This window comes from Lissotriton vulgaris, chromosome 2_1, assembly GCF_964263255.1.
Source record: "Lissotriton vulgaris chromosome 2_1, aLisVul1.2, whole genome shotgun sequence".
In the NCBI taxonomy this organism is placed as follows: domain Eukaryota; kingdom Metazoa; phylum Chordata; class Amphibia; order Caudata; family Salamandridae; genus Lissotriton; species Lissotriton vulgaris.
Window position 1 is genome coordinate 625,074,521 of NC_141687.1, and position 21,317 is coordinate 625,095,837.

The 21,317-nt window shown below is 47.7% G+C and overlaps 1 protein-coding gene across 4 annotated transcripts in view; it reads left to right on the plus strand.

The window, feature by feature from the left end:
* MACF1 (microtubule actin crosslinking factor 1) overlaps positions 1 to 21,317 on the plus strand; it is a 1,022,862-nt gene that overhangs the window by 315,167 nt on the left and 686,378 nt on the right. For all 4 annotated transcript variants that reach the window (XM_086955743.1, XM_086955745.1, XM_086955746.1 and 1 more), the window contains 7 exons: positions 1,908 to 1,985; positions 2,429 to 2,590; positions 4,760 to 4,864; positions 14,722 to 14,817; positions 15,411 to 15,536; positions 17,021 to 17,173; positions 18,764 to 18,918. In XM_086955743.1, the coding sequence (XP_086811869.1) occupies positions 1,908 to 1,985; positions 2,429 to 2,590; positions 4,760 to 4,864; positions 14,722 to 14,817; positions 15,411 to 15,536; positions 17,021 to 17,173; positions 18,764 to 18,918 (875 nt within the window). The remainder of the gene's footprint in view (positions 1 to 1,907; positions 1,986 to 2,428; positions 2,591 to 4,759; positions 4,865 to 14,721; positions 14,818 to 15,410; positions 15,537 to 17,020; positions 17,174 to 18,763; positions 18,919 to 21,317) is intronic.

Below are 21,317 nucleotides of genomic sequence, written 5' to 3' on the forward strand. Positions count from 1 at the left end.
AACTTTAGTAAATGTGACCATGCCAAACTGGCTCTGACAGAGCCTCCATATCTCTCAGTAGCTTTGAGGATTGCATTTCATTCACTCTGCATAATGTACATCTAATTCCTACTTCAATAAAGACTCCACATACAAACTTTCCTCGCATTACATCTCACTAGAAACGTTCAGTCAGCATCTTCATACTTAATTTCTCAATGCACATTTAACATTGTAAAGCACATAGAGTGCTCCTCTGAACTTGCCCCCGTGACCACCTCTGATTCAGAAAGTTCTTTAGATCCAAACTCTTTAGGAATGCCTTTGCCTAAAATGGTAGCAGGATATGTGATTGATGTATTTTGGGTTCAATGGCCATGACCCTGATGTGACATTTAGCAACCTCATTACTTTCTCTGTAGTACTCTACATGTTTGTATTTGTGTCCAATGCATTTGGTAATATATGTGCTGTGAAGTTATTGCACGATGAAAATGATGCTTTACAAAACACCTAAATAAATCATTTTCCCTCCTATCTGAAAGCTGTAGGCTCCTGGATTGTTCAACCTCTCTTGAGGCAGCGTCTTTACCTTTTCGTTTATGTTGCCATTAGCGACTCCATTCATCTGCCTTCTACTGCATTTTTACTGCCACAATAATTTAACAAATTGTGCTGCTGTTGGGTTATAAAAAGGCATTGTTTGATCCACTGTGTTTTGGACCCAATTGTTTTCTGAAAGTGCCCCCACCATCATCCTCTGAGCTACCTGTCCAAACTCGATGGTTCTGTGCTGTGACACAGATAGGTTTGCCAGTTTTGGAATAACGTAAACCCTATATGTTTATTTGGAAGCTGATCACCTTGTGGTATAATATGCATAGTGCATGGGCAGTTTCATGAGCATATACACATTTGACAGATTCCTGTAAAATAACCCTACTGCCAAAGTGCACTCCTACACCGGGCAAGTACATCAATGGTTATCCTAAAACAATGTGTCTCATACATTCTGGGAAAAGGTGCAAATAATTCCTCCTACTTCCAGAAAAGATGCAGTACGGGCCTCCCTTGGGCTGCAGTGCTGGCGAGCAAAATAGTTAGCCAATTCGATTCTGTGGGAGGAAGACTGGCTCCTGTAATGTTCTTATCAGTGGTTGTTCATAGAGACCCACCTGCATCCATCATTCCCTTCAACAGCATACACTGGCTGCTGCATTATCTACCTCATAGAGGCTGCACAGAGCAGAACCTATCTCCGTGTCCATTTCTAGGCTTCAGTCTTGCCAGGGGAGATCCCAAGCTTTTAACCTGTTCTTCATTCACCATATACAGCCTCCCATCTGGACATCCAAGTTTACCAGGCTCTCTGTGTCAGGTGTTGGGATTGAGAGTGGATGTTCTATCATCATAGCCTGTTGTTGACTGGAGGGTGCGTGAGGATGCCTCCTATTCCTAATGTCCTCTTGTCTCACTTCTTTGTGGTGTAGTGAGAATACCTCCAACCTGAGTTCCGACGGAAGTAGATTGGGTGGTCTCTTTTCTCCCCAATTCCTGAACCATCTCCCTGTCTGCGGGGGTCCTAATGGTTAGCTTCTAGCCCTTGAGTCCTGCTGGAGGCTCCACCTGTCCCCGACCAAACCTACCCTCCACCGTTCTGTGCCTTCACTCTTTGTGATTTCCAGCTATCGCTCCTGAGACTGAATGAGTTGCCATCAAGGGGAATCAACATTGCCAAAGTGTTCGTACTAGTCTTTTCTATTTCTTTATATCTGACTCTCCACTGATGTTACAGGACTGCTTTCTTTCAATCGTGTTTCTATCCCTTTGGAGTAGTATTCCTATACGTCTGATGCAAAACAGCATATTAAGACTCTCAAAATGCACCTTTTGCTCTGTTTTGTATGACTTATTTCACTTTGTTTTAGGGGAAAATGTCTGTGAATTTTCGATCCAGCTATTCCGAGACCCTTGGCAAACTAGAGACTCAGTACTGTAAACTGAAGGTAAGATCCTGATGTGGGTGAGGGAGGCCAGTCTTGTCAGCCTGGGTTGGGGGACATTGTTCATGAACCTTGAATTTTGCTTTTCAGGATTTTTACTGTTGTTGTTGGGCACATCTCGGCCCTCTGCTATCCCTTACAGAGCACCAAAAATGAAACTATTGTGGCTCTCACAGGTCATTAGTATGACCCAAGGTTGCTGTCTGAGCCCACAGCTCTGACCCACCGCATCGCTGTCACCTCTGCTGACTTCTATAGGGCATTTCTGTATGCAGTTCTGGGTGACTACATTGCTGAGTACTGCTGAGTCTTGTTTACAATGCACTGCACCTATGAAGATATTACACGCACATGCATAACTTTTTGTACAGTCTGTTTCTCTTTGTAGGGTTCACACTATCCTTGCTGTTTATTTTGGTTTACCGTTTCTGCCTCTCTTTATTTAGGAAATGTCCAAATTCCGTCTGCTGCACCTACAGAGTTTGCACAACTTTGTTTCACTTGCCACAACAGAGCTAATCTGGCTGAATGAGAAGGAGGAAGAGGAGCTCTCCTTCGACTGGAGCGACAACAATCCGAACATTCAGGCCAAGAGCAACTATCACAGGGTAGGTGTCCCAGAGAAGGGCAATCTGCTGCTATGCAAATCTCTACGCTCATATAAAAATAATAGGTGCTGCATGGTAGGGGCATCTAACAGCTGAGCCAGCTAACAACACCTACCGAAGCACAGGGGTACTGTTAATGAAAAATTTCTGGATCCAGACTTGCGCTTGGGGGAAATTCTAAGGTAAATAATCTATAACTAGAATTTGTTTCTACCAGATACATCATTACAGAAGGTAAGTAATTAGTTCAACAGCTCTACATACATGGTTGCAGGTTTAAGTTAATTGCAGACCCCTTTATAGCAAAACAGAACTTCTTTCTGCTTTTGTTTAAGTAAGCAAAGCCAGAAGGTCTAGTATTTAAAGATGAAGCTCTTCAGAGGTGAGCTTCCCACAATTCCCTTCCCTGAAGAGGTCTGTTCCACACGATTCTTGCTTTCTTTATCACCTGTGTGTGGTTTCCTTTAATTGCAGCATATTTTGCTGGTTATCTCTGCTGCTAGGGATGTATTATTATTGTTGTCTTTTTTTACAGACCTATTTGAAAGGTTTTTGCATTCTAGACCTTTCTTTCATCACCAATTAACTCCATTTAGAAGATGTAGCTCCTCTTTCCAAGCAGTGCACACATTGCAATGATAATATAGTGTTGCTGTAGGTACTCGGTGCCTAGAATCAGGCTGTGACCTATAGTAGTTGTGCATGTTGTTAGACCAGTGTCCTTCAAGACTTTCAAGGAGGGGGAATGAGATGGCAAATGTTGAGTAAAAGGGTGTCTCCCATACTCAGCCCCCGTTTGCCTTCAGTTGGCCATCCTGCTTTAGAGAGACTGTTTGGGGAGTTTTGTAGGTTGCCAGCAAGTGCACACCTGGAATGTACATGCTCCCTCTGATCAGGGTTGAGCCGCAGCCTGATGCTGAGAAGGGTCTCTGCATGTCTGCGATCTTTGCATCAAGACCGTGCTTGATGTTGGGGAAATTTTGTTGGAGAAACATACAGAACCAGATCTCATGCAACAGGTTCAGAGACTCAACCAGCCTGAATATGTTTGAATAGTTTAGTGACTCAATGCAAAGAACTACTAACTGGTTGTCATTACTGGTTACATCCGCTCTGGTACATTGATTTCTTTTAGGCTTTTGAATCATCCTCTAAATGAAATTGGATGTCTCGGTGCTACAATCTTGGGCCAGCCAACAACAGTTTTCCTTACTTGTGTGATGTTAAACATTACACTCCTGGCCTAAAAAGGAATTTGTGTAAGTGAATTGCTCAGGACACTTTCAAATTTGATGGCCTGTAATGTGATGTTATATCTGAGCAGGTGCATCAGTGGTGATCCATGGATCTCTGGCCAGCTAAGCTCACCCAGTAAACCAGATCTGCACTGCATGATTCCTGGGAGTGTTGCACCTTTATGATCTTTGATCTACTTGAGCTGGCTCTTGAAGTTCTCCGATGCAGAAATTTTAGCCTTCCTCAAGGCATTGACAAACTAAAGGAAAGACCTTCCTCCCACTAGGTGTTAAATGTTCAAGTGAAAAATAATTTGTATTTAGTAATTAAGTACCCTAGAAAGGTGTTCTCCCACTTTTCCTGCCAGAAGAAAGTTGTTCTTTCTTTGAATTTTAATTTCTCTAAATGAGTCCTGCAGTAAGTATCTTTCAGCTTGCATTTACATTCACTTACTGATCCTAGAAGCATCCCATTTTAAGCATCCGTCTTTTAGACTATATATTGTGAGACTATAAACATCTCGAACAGTCTGACAAAAATCAAAAAATATCCCCAGCATGAGAACTCTATCTTCACCTTACAAATCAAATCATTTTCTTTTGTGTAAACACTGTAGTACACCTCCATTTGAAGTGCTGAACAAATAAATGAAATTTAACAAATTAAAAAGGGAAGATATTATACTTGATGCTTATTTTGTAAGCAAGCTTTTCTTGCGACACATTCTGCTTGTAGAATTAGGTAAATCCAAGCTTGTTCAGCAGCTGAAACTCACCTTAATCTAGAATTGGCTGTTTTAGGAATTGTATGAAATAATCGTGTATTTTTTTACTTTTTGAAGTTGTGGCTAACTGCTTACCCCTTTTGTTGTGTCCTGTTAGCCCTGCAACCCTCTATAGCAAATGCTTATTTCTACGTTTTTTCGTTTTGTAGGACTTAACCCTGGAGCTGGAGGAGAAGCGGGATGTCATCCAGACTCTTCAAGAGAAGGCTGAGCTTTTGTCACTGCAGAACCACCCAGCTAAGCAGACAGTGGAGGTAAGACAGGAGTACTACATGCAGCCTTCATACTATGGTGAAAACCTAACAGAAAGCCCATCTTCTGAAGCAACGAATCACATGTGCATATGTTAGTATCTGGTGCACACAGTCTTGTATGTTATTTAGAAATCGTCTTGCTGAGACTATACTGTATAATAACTCAAGTTTGCTTACAATACTTAGTATCTACTACATAGAATCTTTGCTCTGTTTGAAACTATTTCTGCAGATTCAATAAACTTGTGCGGAACATACTGCTCACTAGTCATCACTATCATTCGGCACACAGAGTTAAACTTCAATTTATCAATCATCAATCAATCGTACTTATAAGCGCGCTACTTACCAGTGAGGGTCTCAAGGCGCTGAGAGGAGGGGGCGTGGGGGCGGTACTGCTCGAAGAGCCAGGTCTTGAGGAGTCTTCTGAAGGTGAGCAGGTCTTGGGTCTGTCGTAGGTGGGTAGGGAGGGTGTTTAAAGTTTTGGTGGCGAGGAAGGAGAAGTATCTGCCACCGGAGGTCGTTTGTTGAATGTGGGAGACGGCGGCGAGGGAGAGGCTGGCGGAGCAGAGCTGGCTGGCGGTGGTGTAGAAGTTGAGTCTGCTGTTGAGGTAGTCTGGTCCGGTGTTGTGGAGTGCTTTGCGAGCGTAGGTGAGCATCTTGAAGGGGATCCTCTTGTCGACGGGGAGCCAGTGGAAGTCTCTGAGGGTGGGGGGTGATGTGGCTGCGGCGGTGGATGTTGAGGATCAGTCGGGAGGAGGCGTTTTAGATGCGTTGCAGTCGTCGCAGGTGTTTGGCCGGGATTCCTGCGTAGAGTGCGTTGCCGTAGTCCAATCTGCTGCTGACGAGGGCCTGTGTCACCGTTCTTCTTGTCTCGGCGGGGATCCGCTTGTAGATCCTGCGGAACATGCAGTGGGTGTTGTAGCAGGAGGAGGAGACGGCGTTGACCTGTTTCGACATGAAGAGGGAAGAGTCGAGGATGATTCCTAGGTTGCGTGCATGGTCGGTGGGTGTCGGTGCTGTTCCCAGCGTGGTCGGCCACCAGGAGTCGTCCCAGGCTGAGGGAGTGGATCCGAGGATGAGGACCTCCGTCTTGTCCGAGTTCAGCTCCATTCGGCGACAGCCTTCATACCCTCGAGGAGGTTGGTTTTGGCGGTGTGCGGGCCCTTGGTGAGGAAGAGGATGAGCTGGGTTTCGTCGGCGTAGGAGATGATGTTGAGGTCGTGCTGGCGGGTGACGTGAGCGAGGGGGGCCATGTAGACGTTGAACAGCGCCTGGCTGAGGGATGAGCCCTGGGGTACGCCGCAGATGATGTTGGTGGCTTCGGAGCGGAAGGGGGGGAGGCGGACGCTCTGTGTTCTGCCAGAGACTAAGGATGTAGTCCAGTCCAAGGCCTTCTCTTGGATTACGGCTTCTTGGAGGCGTGTCTTTAGTGTGCGGTGGCAGACTGTATCGAAGGCGACTGACAGGTCCAGGAGGATGAGGGCTGATGTTTCGCCGTTGTCTAGTTGGATCCTGATGTCGTCTGTGGCGGCGATGAGGGCTGTCTCAGTGCTGTGGTTTTATTCGGAATGTTATTGTCCTCGAGGTAGCGGGTCAGTTGCATGTTGACGATTTTCTTGATGACCTTTGCCGGGAACGGGAGCAAGCAGATGGGAAGGAAATTCTTGAGGTCCTTGGGGTCCGCCTTAGGCTTCTTGAGAAGGGCGTTGATTTCGGTGTGCTTCCAGCTTTCCGGGAATGTAGCTGTCTCGAAGGAGATGTTGATTACTTTCCGTAGTTGGGGTGCGATGGCTGTGTCTGCTTTGTTGATGGAGTTCATGGTCTAGCGTGTTTCGTCGTTGTTGGCGTTGGTCCAGGAGGTCAGGCGGTTGATGCGGGTGGTGTTCGTAGGGGGGGTGGGGTCTGACGATGTCGGGGTGGTTGTGGCGGGGTTGAAGCTGTCGTGGATGTCAGCGATCTTGGGGTTGAAGAAGGTGCCAGCGAGTCACACAGTTCTTGTGAGGGCGGGATGTCGTTGGCATTGGGGTTGGAGAGTTCCTTCACGATGCTGAAGAGCTCTTTGCTGTTGTGTTCGTTGTTGTCCAATCAGGCTTTGAAGGAGGATCTCTTGGCTAATCTGATGAGATGGTGATGTCTGTGGGTGGTGACCTTGTGGGCTGCGTGGCTGTCCGGTGTTCGTTCGAGGAGCCATTTTTTCTCCATTTTCCGGCACGCTCGTTTGGAAGTCTGGGTTTCTTCGGTGAACCAGATGGCTTTCTTGCTGGAGCGGCTGTGGAGGGTTTCTTGAGCGGGGCGTGGGTGTTGGCGCAGTCGTTGATCCACTGACTGAGGTTGCGGGCGGCGGCGTCAGGGTTGATGGGGTCAGTGGGTGGGTTCTGGGCCAGTGTGATGGCGAGCTGGTCTTCTGTGATTTTGTTCCAGCAGTGTCGGGGCAGCTGTTGGGTGTGGTGATGCGTGGTGGGCTTCTTGTAGGTGAAATGGATGCAGCGGTGATCCATCCTTTGGAGTTCGGTGGTGCGGTCGAAGGAGACGTGGGTGCTTGTGGAGAAGATTGGATCAAGCGTATGACCGGCGGCGTGGGTGGGAGTGGTGACGAGTTGTCTGAGGCCGAGGTTGGCGAGGTTGTCGATCAAGTGGTGGAGTTGGGGTCGTCGTTGTTCTCGAGGTGGAAGGTCAGGTCCCCGAGGAGGATGTAGTCCGTGGAGGCGAGTGCTTGGGTGCTGCCTAGGTCGGTGATAGTCACTGAACCGTGGTCGGGGTCCTGGGGGTCTGTAGACTAGTGTTCCTCTGAAGGTGGTGTTGGTGTCAGTGTGGATCCGGAAGTGCTGTTGTTCGGTGGTGCTGAGGGTGTCGTCTGAGTTGGTGGAGACCTTGAGGCTGGACTTGTGGGTGATGGCTATTCCTCCTCCAGTTCCGTTAGTGCGGTCTCTGCGGGCGATCTTGTAGCCGTCCGGGACAGCTATGGCGATGTCGGGGAGGCCGAGGAGTCCTTCCACCAGGTCTCGGTCAGGAAGGCAACGTCTGGGGTGGAGGTGTCGAGCAGGTCCCTGAGCGCGACGGCGTGTTTGCGTGCAGAGCGCGTGTTTAGGAGTATGCAGCGGAGGTGGTTGGGTCCGGTCCTTGGTGGTTTTGTGGCTCTGTCGCAGATGAAGCTGCAGGTGCAGCAGGAAAAAAGGTCTGTGAGTGCGTTTTCGGGGCGGCCTGGAAGCAGCTGCGGTCTCGGCCACCGTTGAGTGCGTGGAGGTGGCTGGCGTCATGACGTTCACGGGGGCCAAGGGTTCTGGCGCTGGGCGGGGTCTGGGCGCAGACTGGCTTGCCTCTGGCCTGCGCAGTGGCCGCCATAAGTAGGGAGGTAGGAGGGAGGAGCGGCTGGGAGGAGGGTTGGAGCAGCGAATGGGAGCAGGGGGCAGGGCCGCCGAGGAGGCAGCGACAGGAGAAGGGACGGTGAAAGGCGGGTCAGAGGAGAAGGGCAGTGAGTGGACAAAAAACAATACAGTAGCAAGGCAGACAATAATGCAAGTCGTCCCTGGTCCTACCCTCGATTCGGGTCCGGCGCCGAAGCGGCGCCGCCCGGCGCCTTATTCGACGCCGCTAGGAGATTTTTACTTCTATGACCCGGCCCAATCCTTTGACCCGGAGTATCAGGAGATGGGTGGCGAGGAGGATTTGGAGGGGTCTAAGGACCCTCTGGCACGTGAGTGCCAGCCTTATCAGGACTGGGCAGGTGAGCTAGGGGATGCCAGTGGTCTGGACACTTCGCCAGAGTCTGGTTTTGTCTCCCCTCCTACCATGGCTACGGAGGAGGGGGCTGCCTATAGTGTGGTGTTGATGCGGGCGGCCAAGGCCTTATCCCTTGAACTTACCGTCACGGCCGTGAGGACTAACCTCTTCACTGAGGTCCTTAAACCGCAGGCAAGCTCCTCGGAGCCTCTACAGGTACAGGTCCCCCTGTAGATAGGAACGTGGCCAGACGCCACAGCACGGCTCCGGGAGACCCTTGCTTCCCGTCCACCCACCCCACCCCCGAGAGCCTGGTCATACAGGCCTCTAACTCCCAGACCGCATTTCCGACAGCTTCCGCCGATCGGTAATCCAAGAGGTATGAACAGTATGGCAAGAAGATGTTCTCCTCACTGAGTTTGGGGTTGCTGTCCGTTAACACCGCGTGCCTATTGGGCGGTTATACCCACTCTCTGTGCTGCCAAAATGTCCGGAGGAGGCCCGGACTAAACTCGCTCAAGCCCTTGCGGAGGGTCGAGATGCGGCACGGTATTCCATCCAGTGTGGACTGGATAAAACGGACTCGCTAGGTAGAGCGATGGCAACGACGGTGGCGATTCGCCACGCCTGGCTGAGGTCCGCCAACTTTTCGGCTGATGTCCAAAACACCCTTATGGACATGCCGTTTGGTGGCCGTTGCCTCCTTGGCGACAAGGCAGACAGTGCACTTGAGCGCTTTAAGGACTCCAGGGCTACGGTCAAGTCCTTGGGCCTGTCGGCCCGCGCCAGCAACTTGCTGCCTTTCGCTCTTTTCGTGGCCAAGGAAGGGGCGCCCTCTCACGTCCTACCAGCCTCGGGTCGCAGACAAACATCCAGCACGGTGGCGGACGTGGTAACGGCCGTGGCAGTGCCCGGGGACAACCGCGAGGCAAGTCCACATCCACCCCCGCAGCATCCGCCTCAAAGCCTTCCTAGTCCGTGCTTTCAGGCCCACATGAGGCAATTGGGGGCAGGGTCCGCCGTCACCTCCTTCACTGGCGCAACATCACTTCGGACAGGTGGGTGCTGCAAATCGACTGAAGGGGCTACTCCCTTCCCTTCGAGGCAACCCCTCCAGCCATGCCATCGCAGTACCACCGCGTGTCGGGGGATCACTTGAATCTTCTGAGAGAGGAAGTTACGGCCCTCTTGGCCAAGGGGGTCATCGAGCACGTTCCTGGGCCAGAAGTATGGTGTGGTTGTTACTCCCACTACTTTCTGGTTCCCAAGAAGGGCAAAGGGGGCCCACGCCCTATCTTGGACCTGCGGAATGTCAACGGCTTCCTACGGAAGGAGTATTTCAAGATGCTGACACTGGCTCAGGTCTTAGCTGCCCTGGACCCGGGAGACTGGATGGTAGCGTTGGACTTGGACAACGCTTATTTTCACATCCCTGTCCTGCCGGCCCACCGGCGCTATCTGCGGTTCACGGTAGGCCACAAGCACTTTCAGTTTACCGTGTTCCCCTTTGGCCTTACCAGCGCCCCACGGGTGTTCACGAAAGTGATGGCGGTGGTCGCAGCTCATCTGCGCAGGTTAGGGGTTTCAGTCTTCCCCTACCTCGACGACTGGTTGTTGGAGGCGGGCTCGCCCCAGACAGTCGTCAGCCACCTCCAGACTACGGCCGACCTCCTGCACCAGCCAGGGTTCTCCATCAATGTGCTGAAGTCACACCTGTGTCCTTCTCAGAAGCTCCTCTTTATCGGAGCGGTTCTAGGCTCAGCGCAGTTTCAGGCGTTATTCCGAGTCTCGGTCAGGTTGACGCTGCGCCTTCTGGGGCTGATGGACTCCTGCATCCTTCTGGTGCATCACACCAGGTGGTGGATGCGGGCTCTGCAGTGGGACCTGAAGTTTCAGTGGGCCCAGCATCAGGGCAACTTGTCCGACCATGTCTTGATCTCGGAGGGCACTGCAAGACAGTTGCAGTGGTGGCTTACGGCCAGCGATTGGGTCAGCGGCAGATCCCTCTCCCTACCCCAACCGGAGCACGTAGTTGTGACGGACTCGTCCCTCCAGGTCTGGGGGGGGGCCAAATGGGAGAGGCGGAGATCAGAGGCCTCTGGTCTCCGGCGGAGTCCCAGCTCCACATCAACCTTCTGGAGGTGCGGGCGATCTGGCTTGCTCTGAAGGCATTCCTCCCCTCTGTCCGGGGGAGTGTAGTGCAGGTGTTCACGGACAACATCATCGCCATGTGGTACTGCAACAAACAGGGTGGGTGGGGTCGTCGACCCTATGCCAGGAGGCTCTGCGCCTCTGGCAGTGGCTGGAACATCAGGGCGTGACCCTGGTGGTTCAACACCTGGCAGGTTCCCTGGGCGCCAGGGTGGACGAACTCAGCCGTCGGTGCTTGATGGATCACGAATGGCGTCTGAACTCGGACGTGGCGCAAGGCCTCTTTCAGCAGTGGGGAGAGCCTTGGTTAGATCTATTCGCCACAGAAGAGAACGCGCAATGTCATCAGTTCTGCGTGTTGGAATTTCCAAGGCGGCACTCGCTCGGAGACGCTTTTCGTCACGAGTGGAGTTGCGGTTTGTTGTACGCCTTTCCGCCTATACCACTTCTGCCCAGAGTGCTGAAGAAGATCAGACGTGACCGGGCCCAAGTCATCCTTGTGGCTCCGGACTGGGCACGAAGATACTGGTATCCCGAGCTACTCAGCATGTCTGTCGATCGCCCAATTCGTCTGTCTCTTCAGGAGGACCTTCTGTCGCAGCAGCAGGGGACGGTCCTCCACCCGAACCTTTCCAGTCTCCACTTACATGCATGGAGATTGAGCGGCGGCAGTTGAGGCCATTTGACTTGCCTCCTGAAGTCTGTGATGGTATTCTGGCAGCCATGCGTCCCTCCACAAAATCGGTATACGCCTGCAGGTCGAACAAATTTGTGGCATGGTGCACAGCAAAGGCTGTGGATCTCCTTTCTGTCCCTCTTTCAGAGGTTCTCCTCTTTTTTCTTTCTCTTGCCCAGCAGGGCTCTGCTCTGGGCACTCTAAAGGGCTACCTCTCTGCCATTTCCGCCTTCTTAAGGCTCCCTGATCAGCCCTCTTTGTTCAAGTCCCCAGTTGTAAATAGGTTTTTGAAGGGCATCACTCATATGTTTCCTCCTGTTCCTTTTGTGATGCCTCAGTGGGACTTGAACCTTGTTCTGACCTATCTGATGTGCTCTCCTTTCGAGCCACTTCATAACTGTCCTCTTCATCTCCTTACTCTCAAGACTGCATTCCTGGTTGCCATCACCTCTGCCAGGAGGGTGAGTGAGCTCCAGGCTCTTTCCTCTAAACCTCCTTTCCTTTCTGTCCATCTGGACAAAGTTGTGTTGCGGACGCGACCCTCTTTCCTGCCCAAGGGAGTCACAGCCTTCCACATCTGGCAGTCCATCACCTTGCCCACCTTCTTTCCGCCTCCGCATCCCTCGAAAGAGGAAGAGAGGGATGCGGCTGGACCCAAAACGTGCGCTCTCCTTCTATCTGGATCGCACACGCCAGTTCCGGGTGGATGACCAACTCTTTGTTGGTTACGTGGGCGCTAAGAAAGGTTGGGCGTTGCACAAGCGGACCATCTCTTGGTGGGTTGTGTTGTGCATCAAGGTATGCTACTCTGAGGGCCCATTCCACTCGGGCCACGGCGGCTACTACTGCTCTGGGTCGGGGAGACCCCTTGTAGGACATCTGTCAGGCAGCTACGTGGGCCTCACTGCTCACGTTCGCAAGACGCTACTACCTGGACAGCCAAGTCCGTAGAGATGGCTTCTTTGGCCATTTCGTTCTCCAGGACTTTCTGGTGTGATCATTGGTTTGCAGACCCACCACCGGGGTTGGTATTGCTGGGGTATCTATTCTAAGGTAAGGAATCTAATACTAACCTGTTTCTTTCAGATGCACAAGTTACTTACCTTCGGTAACGATGTAAGAAACAGTAGTTAGTATTAGATTCCTTACTGCCCCACCCATCCTCCCCGTTCTGCGAACTGATATCTAGGGTTAGGGTCATCCCCTTTCAGGGCCCTAGTTTCATGGCACCAGTGTTGGTTTTTATCATGGCTCTGCGTTTCTGGCACGGAAAAGCTATGTATAAGAACTGACGTCAGCGCGCGAGGGCGACGTCTAAGTACTCCGACGACGTCATCCCGGCGCCAACGATGCCGACGACGGACGCGGAGCAGCAGACGACGCCTACCGACGCGCAGGGGTACTGCTACGCAAAAATTTCCGGATACAGTCTGACGCCTGGGGATATTCTAAGGTAAGGAATCTAATACTAACTACTGTTTCTTACAGATATAACTTTACTGAAGGTAAGTAATTTGTGCGACACAACACATCCTCTCACTCTGGGGTACCACGAGGAAACCTACACACATGGGCTGGCTCCTTAGGCTCTAGTATATAATGGGGATGGAACGGATACAGGCGACGCTAACTCAGACGGCAGACTCCTTCACCACCATATGGCAACCGTTCATTTCTCTTCTAGCTGGGGAATTCAATGAACTTACCTGTCCGAAATACCTCGGGGTGTTGCGACTCACAGATGAGTTTGCCAGGGGGTCCAGTTCTTCAAGTTAGTATCCACACCAACAGGCTCTCTGTGATACACCAAGGAGGAAGATGCGACACACCGGAATGGAGGGCCAGGGGGGAAAGGTTGGGGGGAGCGGGATGTTTGTTGTTGGGGTAATTGAATGCATTATCAGTAGAAGATTTACCACTACTCGCTCTCATGGACACATTGGACTATCATGTGGTACACGCAGCTCCCCGAACGAGGTTAGGGGGGCGGTATGGCGCGGGTATTAGGGGCGGCCACCTGGGACTAGGTTTGCCGTACTGTATTGTGTTTAATGCAATGGAAATCAATAAAACTAATTTGAACAAAAAACTTGCAACTGCAAAAGTAACTTAGTCCTTGATGGGAAACGTTGCTTATTCCAACAACTGCCAGATGATTTGCAGATCATTCTAAGTATCTTTGGGTTGTGTTGAAAGAGAGGAAGAGGCACCTTTTGTCCTTGAATGCGAATGTTGGTCATAGTCGGTGGTGGTGGCGGCAATCATAACAATTAAGTATCATGTAAGCCTGTTGCGTTTAGGTGAGAACTTGTACCTGCAAACAAAAAGTCAGTTAAAATGAATGTGAAGTAGCTGATTGCCTAAGTTCCACCCACCTCATTGGACTCTCTTATTTGAATTTAAGCTCTGGGGAATGTGGATTGTGCATCATGGCTATTCCATCAGACCCCAAAAATCATAAATGACTTGTGGGAAGGATTGCAAACGTACATCGTAACCACTCGCTTGCATATTTCAACTTTGTTCTTTGTAGCAAGCAGTCTGGCTGATGTGGTTATTTGGGGATTTTTATTGGAGTAGGTGGGGGATTTTATGTGTTTTTATGGAGATACTTTCTACTTTTCGCCCACAAATAGTAAACTAACCTCTTCCAGGTAGCTACCATAACAGCTAGATAATGGAGAGTTACTTTCTCTAGAAAAAAGCACTGGAGGTACCCCAAGCGTGGAAAAACGTGGTGCAGCAATGGAGCACGTTTTATTCCCACTCGAGTACTTATGTTTTAAATAGCTTGACAAAAGGTCGGTGAGACTGGGGTTTAGTGTTTTAGATGGACGTCAAATTTTGCATTTTTCCCAGCATAGTTTCATACTCCATGTTTCATGGCCATAATCCTCATCCAGCAGTCTCAAGACACTTTAATTCATTCATCTACTACATATCCTACCTGGGGAGAGTTCTTTCCATTAGTTTTGTATTATGGCTTCTGCCATGTGACCACCAGGGCACCCACTTTTAAAGGATCTAGTGAGGGAACAGCCAGCTTTGTTCCAGTGTAATGTCAGATCCTGCATGTCTGTTTGACTATGGATCAGACTTCTTGGTCAATTTCACGTTTACGGTTGTTTACATTGTAGGTTACTCTGTTAATTTCACAATGTCATAACCAGGATACTTGCTTTCTACCAGCTGCTGTATCTCACTAAACCTTGGATGTCATAGAAAATATAAATGCAAATAAATAAGTAGGATTCTTTTCCTGTGATCTGCTCCAGTGGATTCTCACAGTAGTGGGTGTTTTTAATAGGCATACAGTGCTGCGGTACAGTCCCAGTGGCAGTGGATCAAACAGCTGTGCCTGTGTGTGGATCAACACATATCTGAGAACACCGCTTACTTTCAGGTAAACAATACAATGTGTGCCCTTCTCTTCCCCGTTTTCTTGTTTACTTTGATAAGACCCAGTGCAATCATCCTAAGCCTATTTCCTCTACTCTTTATTTTTCCATGCTATTCCTTTTCTCTTGTTTAACTTCCCTTTTCTGGCCCTCACTGCACCTTTTCCTTCTCTCTTATGTTCTTCTTCACTTGCTTTTCTCCTCTGCTCTTTTTCCTCCACCTATGATCTTTCCACTCTTTCCCACAGGTCTCACTTTTATAGTTTTCTTTCCTCTTTTTCTTTGCTCGGTTAACACTCCTTTTTCTTCTTTTCATGTCCCGCTCCATTGAATGCCCTGCTCTTTTCCTTCCCTCTGTCTTCTATCTCTCCCCATGACCACCTTCCTTGTCCGACTCTTTTTCCTCATTCTCCGATACTCATTCTCCTGTTCACTTGTTTTATTCTGCTTTTCATTCTCGATTTCTTCCACACACTCTCGCTTTCTCTCTTACTCTCTCTCTTGCTCTCCCTCACTTGCGCTCTCTCTCACATCACGCTTCCTTTTCTTCCTTACGATTATGTGCCTAATTCGCCAACTTTCTGCTTTGTTTTCTCAGTTCTTCAGTGATATGCGTGAGTCTGAAACATATCTTCGGAACCTCCAGGAGTCAATCAAAAGGAAATATTCATGCGAGCTGAGCACTAGCATGTCCCGGCTGGAGGATCTTCTCCAAGACTCCATGGTACGATGCCCACATGTTGTCACAAGACTCTAGTGGCTCAACGGGTTCCTTTCACAGTCTTTAGCTTTGTTTTAAAAGGAGAACCCAAACAATCACTGGTCAGCTGTTTCAGGGAAGCTACAATTGTATTTAATGTACTTTGACATTAAACAGTTAGTGCCCATTGTCCACAAAAATAACCTTATTAGCCCAGGTTCCATTGAAATGTCCAAAGAAATGGTATTTTAGTGCTTTAGTTCGAAGAGTGAGGTTGGGCTAGATTAGGCTGGTGCCCCTACATGGGCAAGCAAATTCTTAGTGCTAGACATTGAATGAAAGCAGCTATCTTACTGCTTTGTATTATGGGTAGTAGGGAATCTCATGCCCCAGGCACACAGGTTGTCTTCGTAACTCGACACTGGAAGGCATTATTAATAGGTTAATATTCTTGTTACATCATTTGGCTCTGTGCTTTGATTTGCAACATTGAGTTTCTATTTAGAGTCTGATAGGGAGTTCGCTTTTTTTGCTAGGTGATTGATCAGGATGGGGATCCTTTTCGCTCACTGATCAAGATGAGAGCCTCTCTAGGAACTGGAGTTTGTCATTGTCTGGTTGGCTCTGTTATGGAGTTATTACTCTCTCTTGCTTGCTCTTTGATTAGGCTGTGAATCTTTTCTGCTTAGTCGAGCATGATTGGGCTTTCGGTCTGTTACAGTATTTAGACCCTCTATGGATGATTGCTTGAGATGGGAGCTTCTCTTGCCTAGTAGCTGGCTTTGTCTTGAAGCAGGGATCTCACTGTCACCATGATCACAGCTGATTAGACCATTGCTTGCTCAGAAGTAAGGCTGGGCAAAATCTCATAATTTTTTTATGGAAAATTTAATGAAATGTTAGTTCACTTTTTTACCCTAATACGCACTTTACATTGAAAGCCTTGGAAGATTCCGGCAGTAGACTGGTGGAAGTACAAAGTGTCTCTTGTTCAGACAGTTTTGACTGGAATCAGTCTGCCGCTGATACCTTACACAACTTTTTAAAGTGAGTTGCACACTTTGGTAAGCGCGAAATGACTTAATGTATAGCATTGAGAAAGTTCTGGGTTTTTGCAGTTTTCGTCAGCGGAGTTTAAACTTCTGTTCAGAACATGAGCTTAAGATTTCGATTTTCCAGCATTTTACCTGCAAGAGTGATTCTCTCACTAAAGGGTTTAATCAGTATAGCAGATGGAAACACTTCTGCGTTTAGCGTTAGGATTGAGGAGAACACCTTTTTCCTTCTATTTTGTCGAGTTGCTTGACTAGGCTCGGGGTGTGACTTGATGTCTGGGTGGGATGAAAACTTCTTTTCTTGTATTTTGCTTTATAATTTAGACCAGACCTCAATTTCTTAAAGATTGTGATTCCCATTACCTTTTCCTGGAATGTAACCCAGTGTGAATCCTTGCTTTCCCTATGCTTTGCTAACCTAGTGTTTGCATTTTTCACTTATTCAATTCACAGGATGAGAAGGAGCAGTTAATTCAGTCGAAAAGTTCTGTTGCTAGTCTTGTTGGACGCTCAAAATCTATTGTCCAGTTAAAGCCAAGAAATTCGGACTATGCACTCAACAGCACTCTCCCCATCAAAGCCATCTGTGACTATCGGCAAATCGAGGTAAGGACTTTAATCTCTTCTTTCTGCCTTCCACATTAGGTACAGCCAACATTGGCAGTGCAGGATCACACTTAGTAGCATTTGAAGTTTTGAGTCACAACATATTTTGAAGTTTAAAGTTTGCTTTCAGAACACTTTTAAGTTTGAATCGGGCATTTCACCAATCTGGGCTGAATATTGATGAACACTGAGAAAAGCCACTTTCAAGAAGAAGCTCTTTCTTTATTGTAGATTGTAATTGCATTTAAATAGGGCTTACTACCCCTGACTAGGCGTTGAAGCACTTTTTGGCGGGTAGCACCCTACTCCGGAACCCAAAAAGTATAAGTGGTAATTAGTATAGGGAAATATGAAATTAATTTCAGTCGTGGACATGTTAGTCTCTTAATTGGATTGAAAACAATAGTGGAGGGATATTCACACACTAGAAATGCTCCTCCAAAGCTAGATATTTGGCCCATCTGGATAACAGGAATGTTATTGTGACAAAGAATTCTCTGTTACTCTACCAGGATGGATGCTGCTGTAGCCTCTCTGAAGCCTGTCTTTTTACAGGCTTCCAACCATGGAGGCAGCTCTGTAATGTCAGTGACTCGCTGTACCTTTTCTAAGGACACACAGGCACTCTCTGACATTCAGGAAACATTTATTAAAGAGTAAAATGGAAAACATGCACCACATTTGCTACTTTCAGATCCATGTTTAATATATTATTTTTGTCTACCACCTCTCTATTGATGCCTTAGTATAAGGGTGAGTTTACAAAATTTAGATTTATGCATTTTATCATGCATGTGGCCAGTAATATTAACAGTCACAGGACTAAGAGGAACCCTTGGGCTTTTCCCCAGGTGAAAAGCATGCTCTGTGTTTATAATAAATGCCCTTGTGTTTTTTTTAATAAAAGTCTTTATTGAAGTGTCATAGGATACAATTGGCATCAGCAGTGAGCAATAAATACGCATTTTCACTTCAGTCGGCTATCTTTGTACAGACCCCATAAACAAATCCCAACTACGCCCTGCAACCCTTGCTCTAGTACAAGGCCCCAGAGCCAATCCAGATAAAAACAGTAGCATGTAGTAAACCATTCTCGGTGACTGCTTATAGCCCCATCCTCCTCAGCAACCTGGTGGACGTTCAGTATCTCACACATCTGGGTCCCCAAAGGAACCATCTTCATGGAGTGCCTTGCCTTTAAAATAGATAACACAGCATCCTAGGCTCTTACATCATCTTCCAGCATTTCATTTCTGCGGACATGTTTCATCCATAATTCCTCAACAGTAGCCCATATAAATGCTTTAGTGAGGTGATGTGACTGACAGTACTACAAAATGTGGTTCTGCTCCTTCTAAAACAGACTCTTGGGTGCATGCTGGGTACATTCTATATAACCTGGTTCCTTTCTATAAATCATAGGAAAACATAGATAATGATGTTTTGTTTTATGGCTCACTGGTGGTTTGTTCAATCATATTGTTTAAACAACTGGATAAGCTAATTGACAAAACCTGGAACACCATGACTGTTGTATGCACTTTGACATATGTGTGCTCATTAACAGACTTTACCATTTGATTCTCCTAGATCACAATATGTAAGAATGACGAATGCGTCCTAGAAGACAATTCCCAAAGGACGAAGTGGAAGGTCATCAGTCCCACAGGGAATGAGGCCATGGTCCCATCAGCTTGTTTCCTGATCCCTCCTCCGAACAATGATGCAATTGATCTAGCTAATAGGTAACTCTCTAGTAAAGGCCTTCAGTCCTGCCCACTGACTTGCAGTGGTCAGCGACATTGTCTGCCCTTTGTTCTTTCTGCTGGTCTCTTTGTTTAAATCCAGTTCTTTGTGTTAGTCACTCAGCTTATCTACCTGCCTAGAATCTCCATTTGCTTGCCTATCTCTACCTCAGACTAGGCTCTGGTTTTCTGCTGTCTTACAGACTCGCTGAGTCCTTTACTCTTCTTCCAGAATGTTTATCTCTGCAATCTGTTTGTTCCTTTTCCCCTACCTCTGGATTTTGCCTTGTATCCATTGACATCTCTTTCGACTCGCTTTCTTTGTTGTCTGCCCATTTTCATGCCCAGCTGCATCAATTCCTATTGTTGGTTTCTATATTTAGACTCTCTTTTTCTGCAGATCCCTGTCCTTACTTAGACTATTTGCTTCCCTCACATATCCTAGCCTATTAGTTTCTGTTGTTTAACCATGTCCTTGGGTTTAGGCCATCATTTTACTTCTGGTTGTTTGATAATGTCATGTGCGACTTCCATCGTCCTTTTAATTTTATTTGTGACTGCTCCACACATTATTGAAAGAATCTTGGATGTTTCAAATACCAAAATTGTCATTCCTGTTTCGCCTTTCTTCATGCATTGAGATTTGTCCTTTGCAATTCATAATAATAAAAGTGTTCAGATTTTTGTTTTCCCCATAGAATGTGCGTCCACTGTTGTGTAGCACACCAGATCACTATCCCCAGTGGTGGGCACGTCTGTTTGTTGTCATGTTTTTATGATGTGATCTGGATTCGTGGGTTTCTGTTTTACTCCTCCAGTTTCATCCTATTCCCTAAATCCCTTATGCTTGTTTTCATGGGGAGTTTCACTTTGGGATATTTTCTGAATTTTGTGCAGTTCTGTTATTATCCCATTCTTGCATGTAGTTGTATTCTTCCGGTTCCTATGATATGTTTGATGTTTTGCTATATCATAACGTATTGTTTGTTGTATGTGCTGCTACAGATCTCATACTTTGCATACTCCAATGATTAATTGCTAGACCAGATGTCTATACTCGGTTCCAAGACATCTCGTGACGACTTCCTCATCCCAAAATGCACCAGGACATTCACTCCATCTTAGATTATGTTTTTTTACCTCTATCACGTTCTAACGTTGCAGTTTGAGCTTTGGGACTGTCAACAACTTCTCCATTGTTTCGGTTTCAATCGTCAATCCTGATCCATCATCAAAAGGATCATTGAAAGGTGATTCGGTTTTGAACTGCACTAGAAAATGTATTTTCCAGGACTCTGGTTGTATCAAGAAAGACTGGTGAGGCAGGTATTGAGAATATTCCCTTTCAGTTCTGTATCCGTGGCAACCACACATACATGTGGTCAGACCACCATCAGGTCTGCAACCTCTGTGTGTGTCTTCAGAGCACAAATAAGTCAACCTGCTTAGCGTGCCAGGTGTTTAAGAATTAAGACAATTAGATATTGCAGGGAAAGACACAGCAATGTGAGTTTTTTGGGTCAAGCCATAGATTTTGATAATACCCCCCATTCCACCTCTCATCCCAAGGAAGAACCCAAAAAGGGTAAGGGGCAAGAGGGGAATGTTTGCACAGTGGACCTTTCTGCAATTTGTATTACCCAGCACAAGGGGATACAATGAGGGCCAAGAGAGGTGGTGGTTGTGCAAGGGGCAAGTGGCAGGACACTTGTTCGGCCGCTACCTCAGGCAGTGCTTCACACACCACAGCAACACCTTGAAAGAAGAAGAAGCTCATGTTTGAGGAACAAATCTATTCCCAACAATAGTAAGGACCTGTCCTCCAGTCCTATACCACAACCTCCATGACACACACCCCTTCGCCGCGACCCCATATGCCACCACCATCGCCTCAGGAGTCTGTTCACTGTTATCATTCAGACTCAAACCAGTGTAGTCCTTATGGCCCTCGGGAGCCTTATTTTTATCCCTCTTGGGGATGGGGGATAATCCATGGGAGGATTATAAAATTGACACAGGTGGATAGTAGGCTGGAGCCTTATCCAGTTAAAACATCACCTCCAGATGATACCAAGGCTTACCACACTGTAATACGAAGGGGCAGCTGAACATCGTAAAGTAAAGCTCCATGTGGTGGAAGAGGAGGTCGATTTTCCTCTGGAGACACTTTAAAAAACCATAAGTTGGCCCAGTACCTACTCATGCTGAAAAGCATGATCCAAGTGTCCCACCAAGAATTTCAAGTGCCATTAAAGGTCTGAGTGGTCACCCGGGGGTTGAAGAATAAGTACAAACCTGTCCAAGATGACCCTGTGCACATCAAGGAATTGTACCGCTAACTCTATTGTTGTTCACATGGCCAGAAGAGAGCCTCGAAACAGTGACTTAGAGCTTTGAAA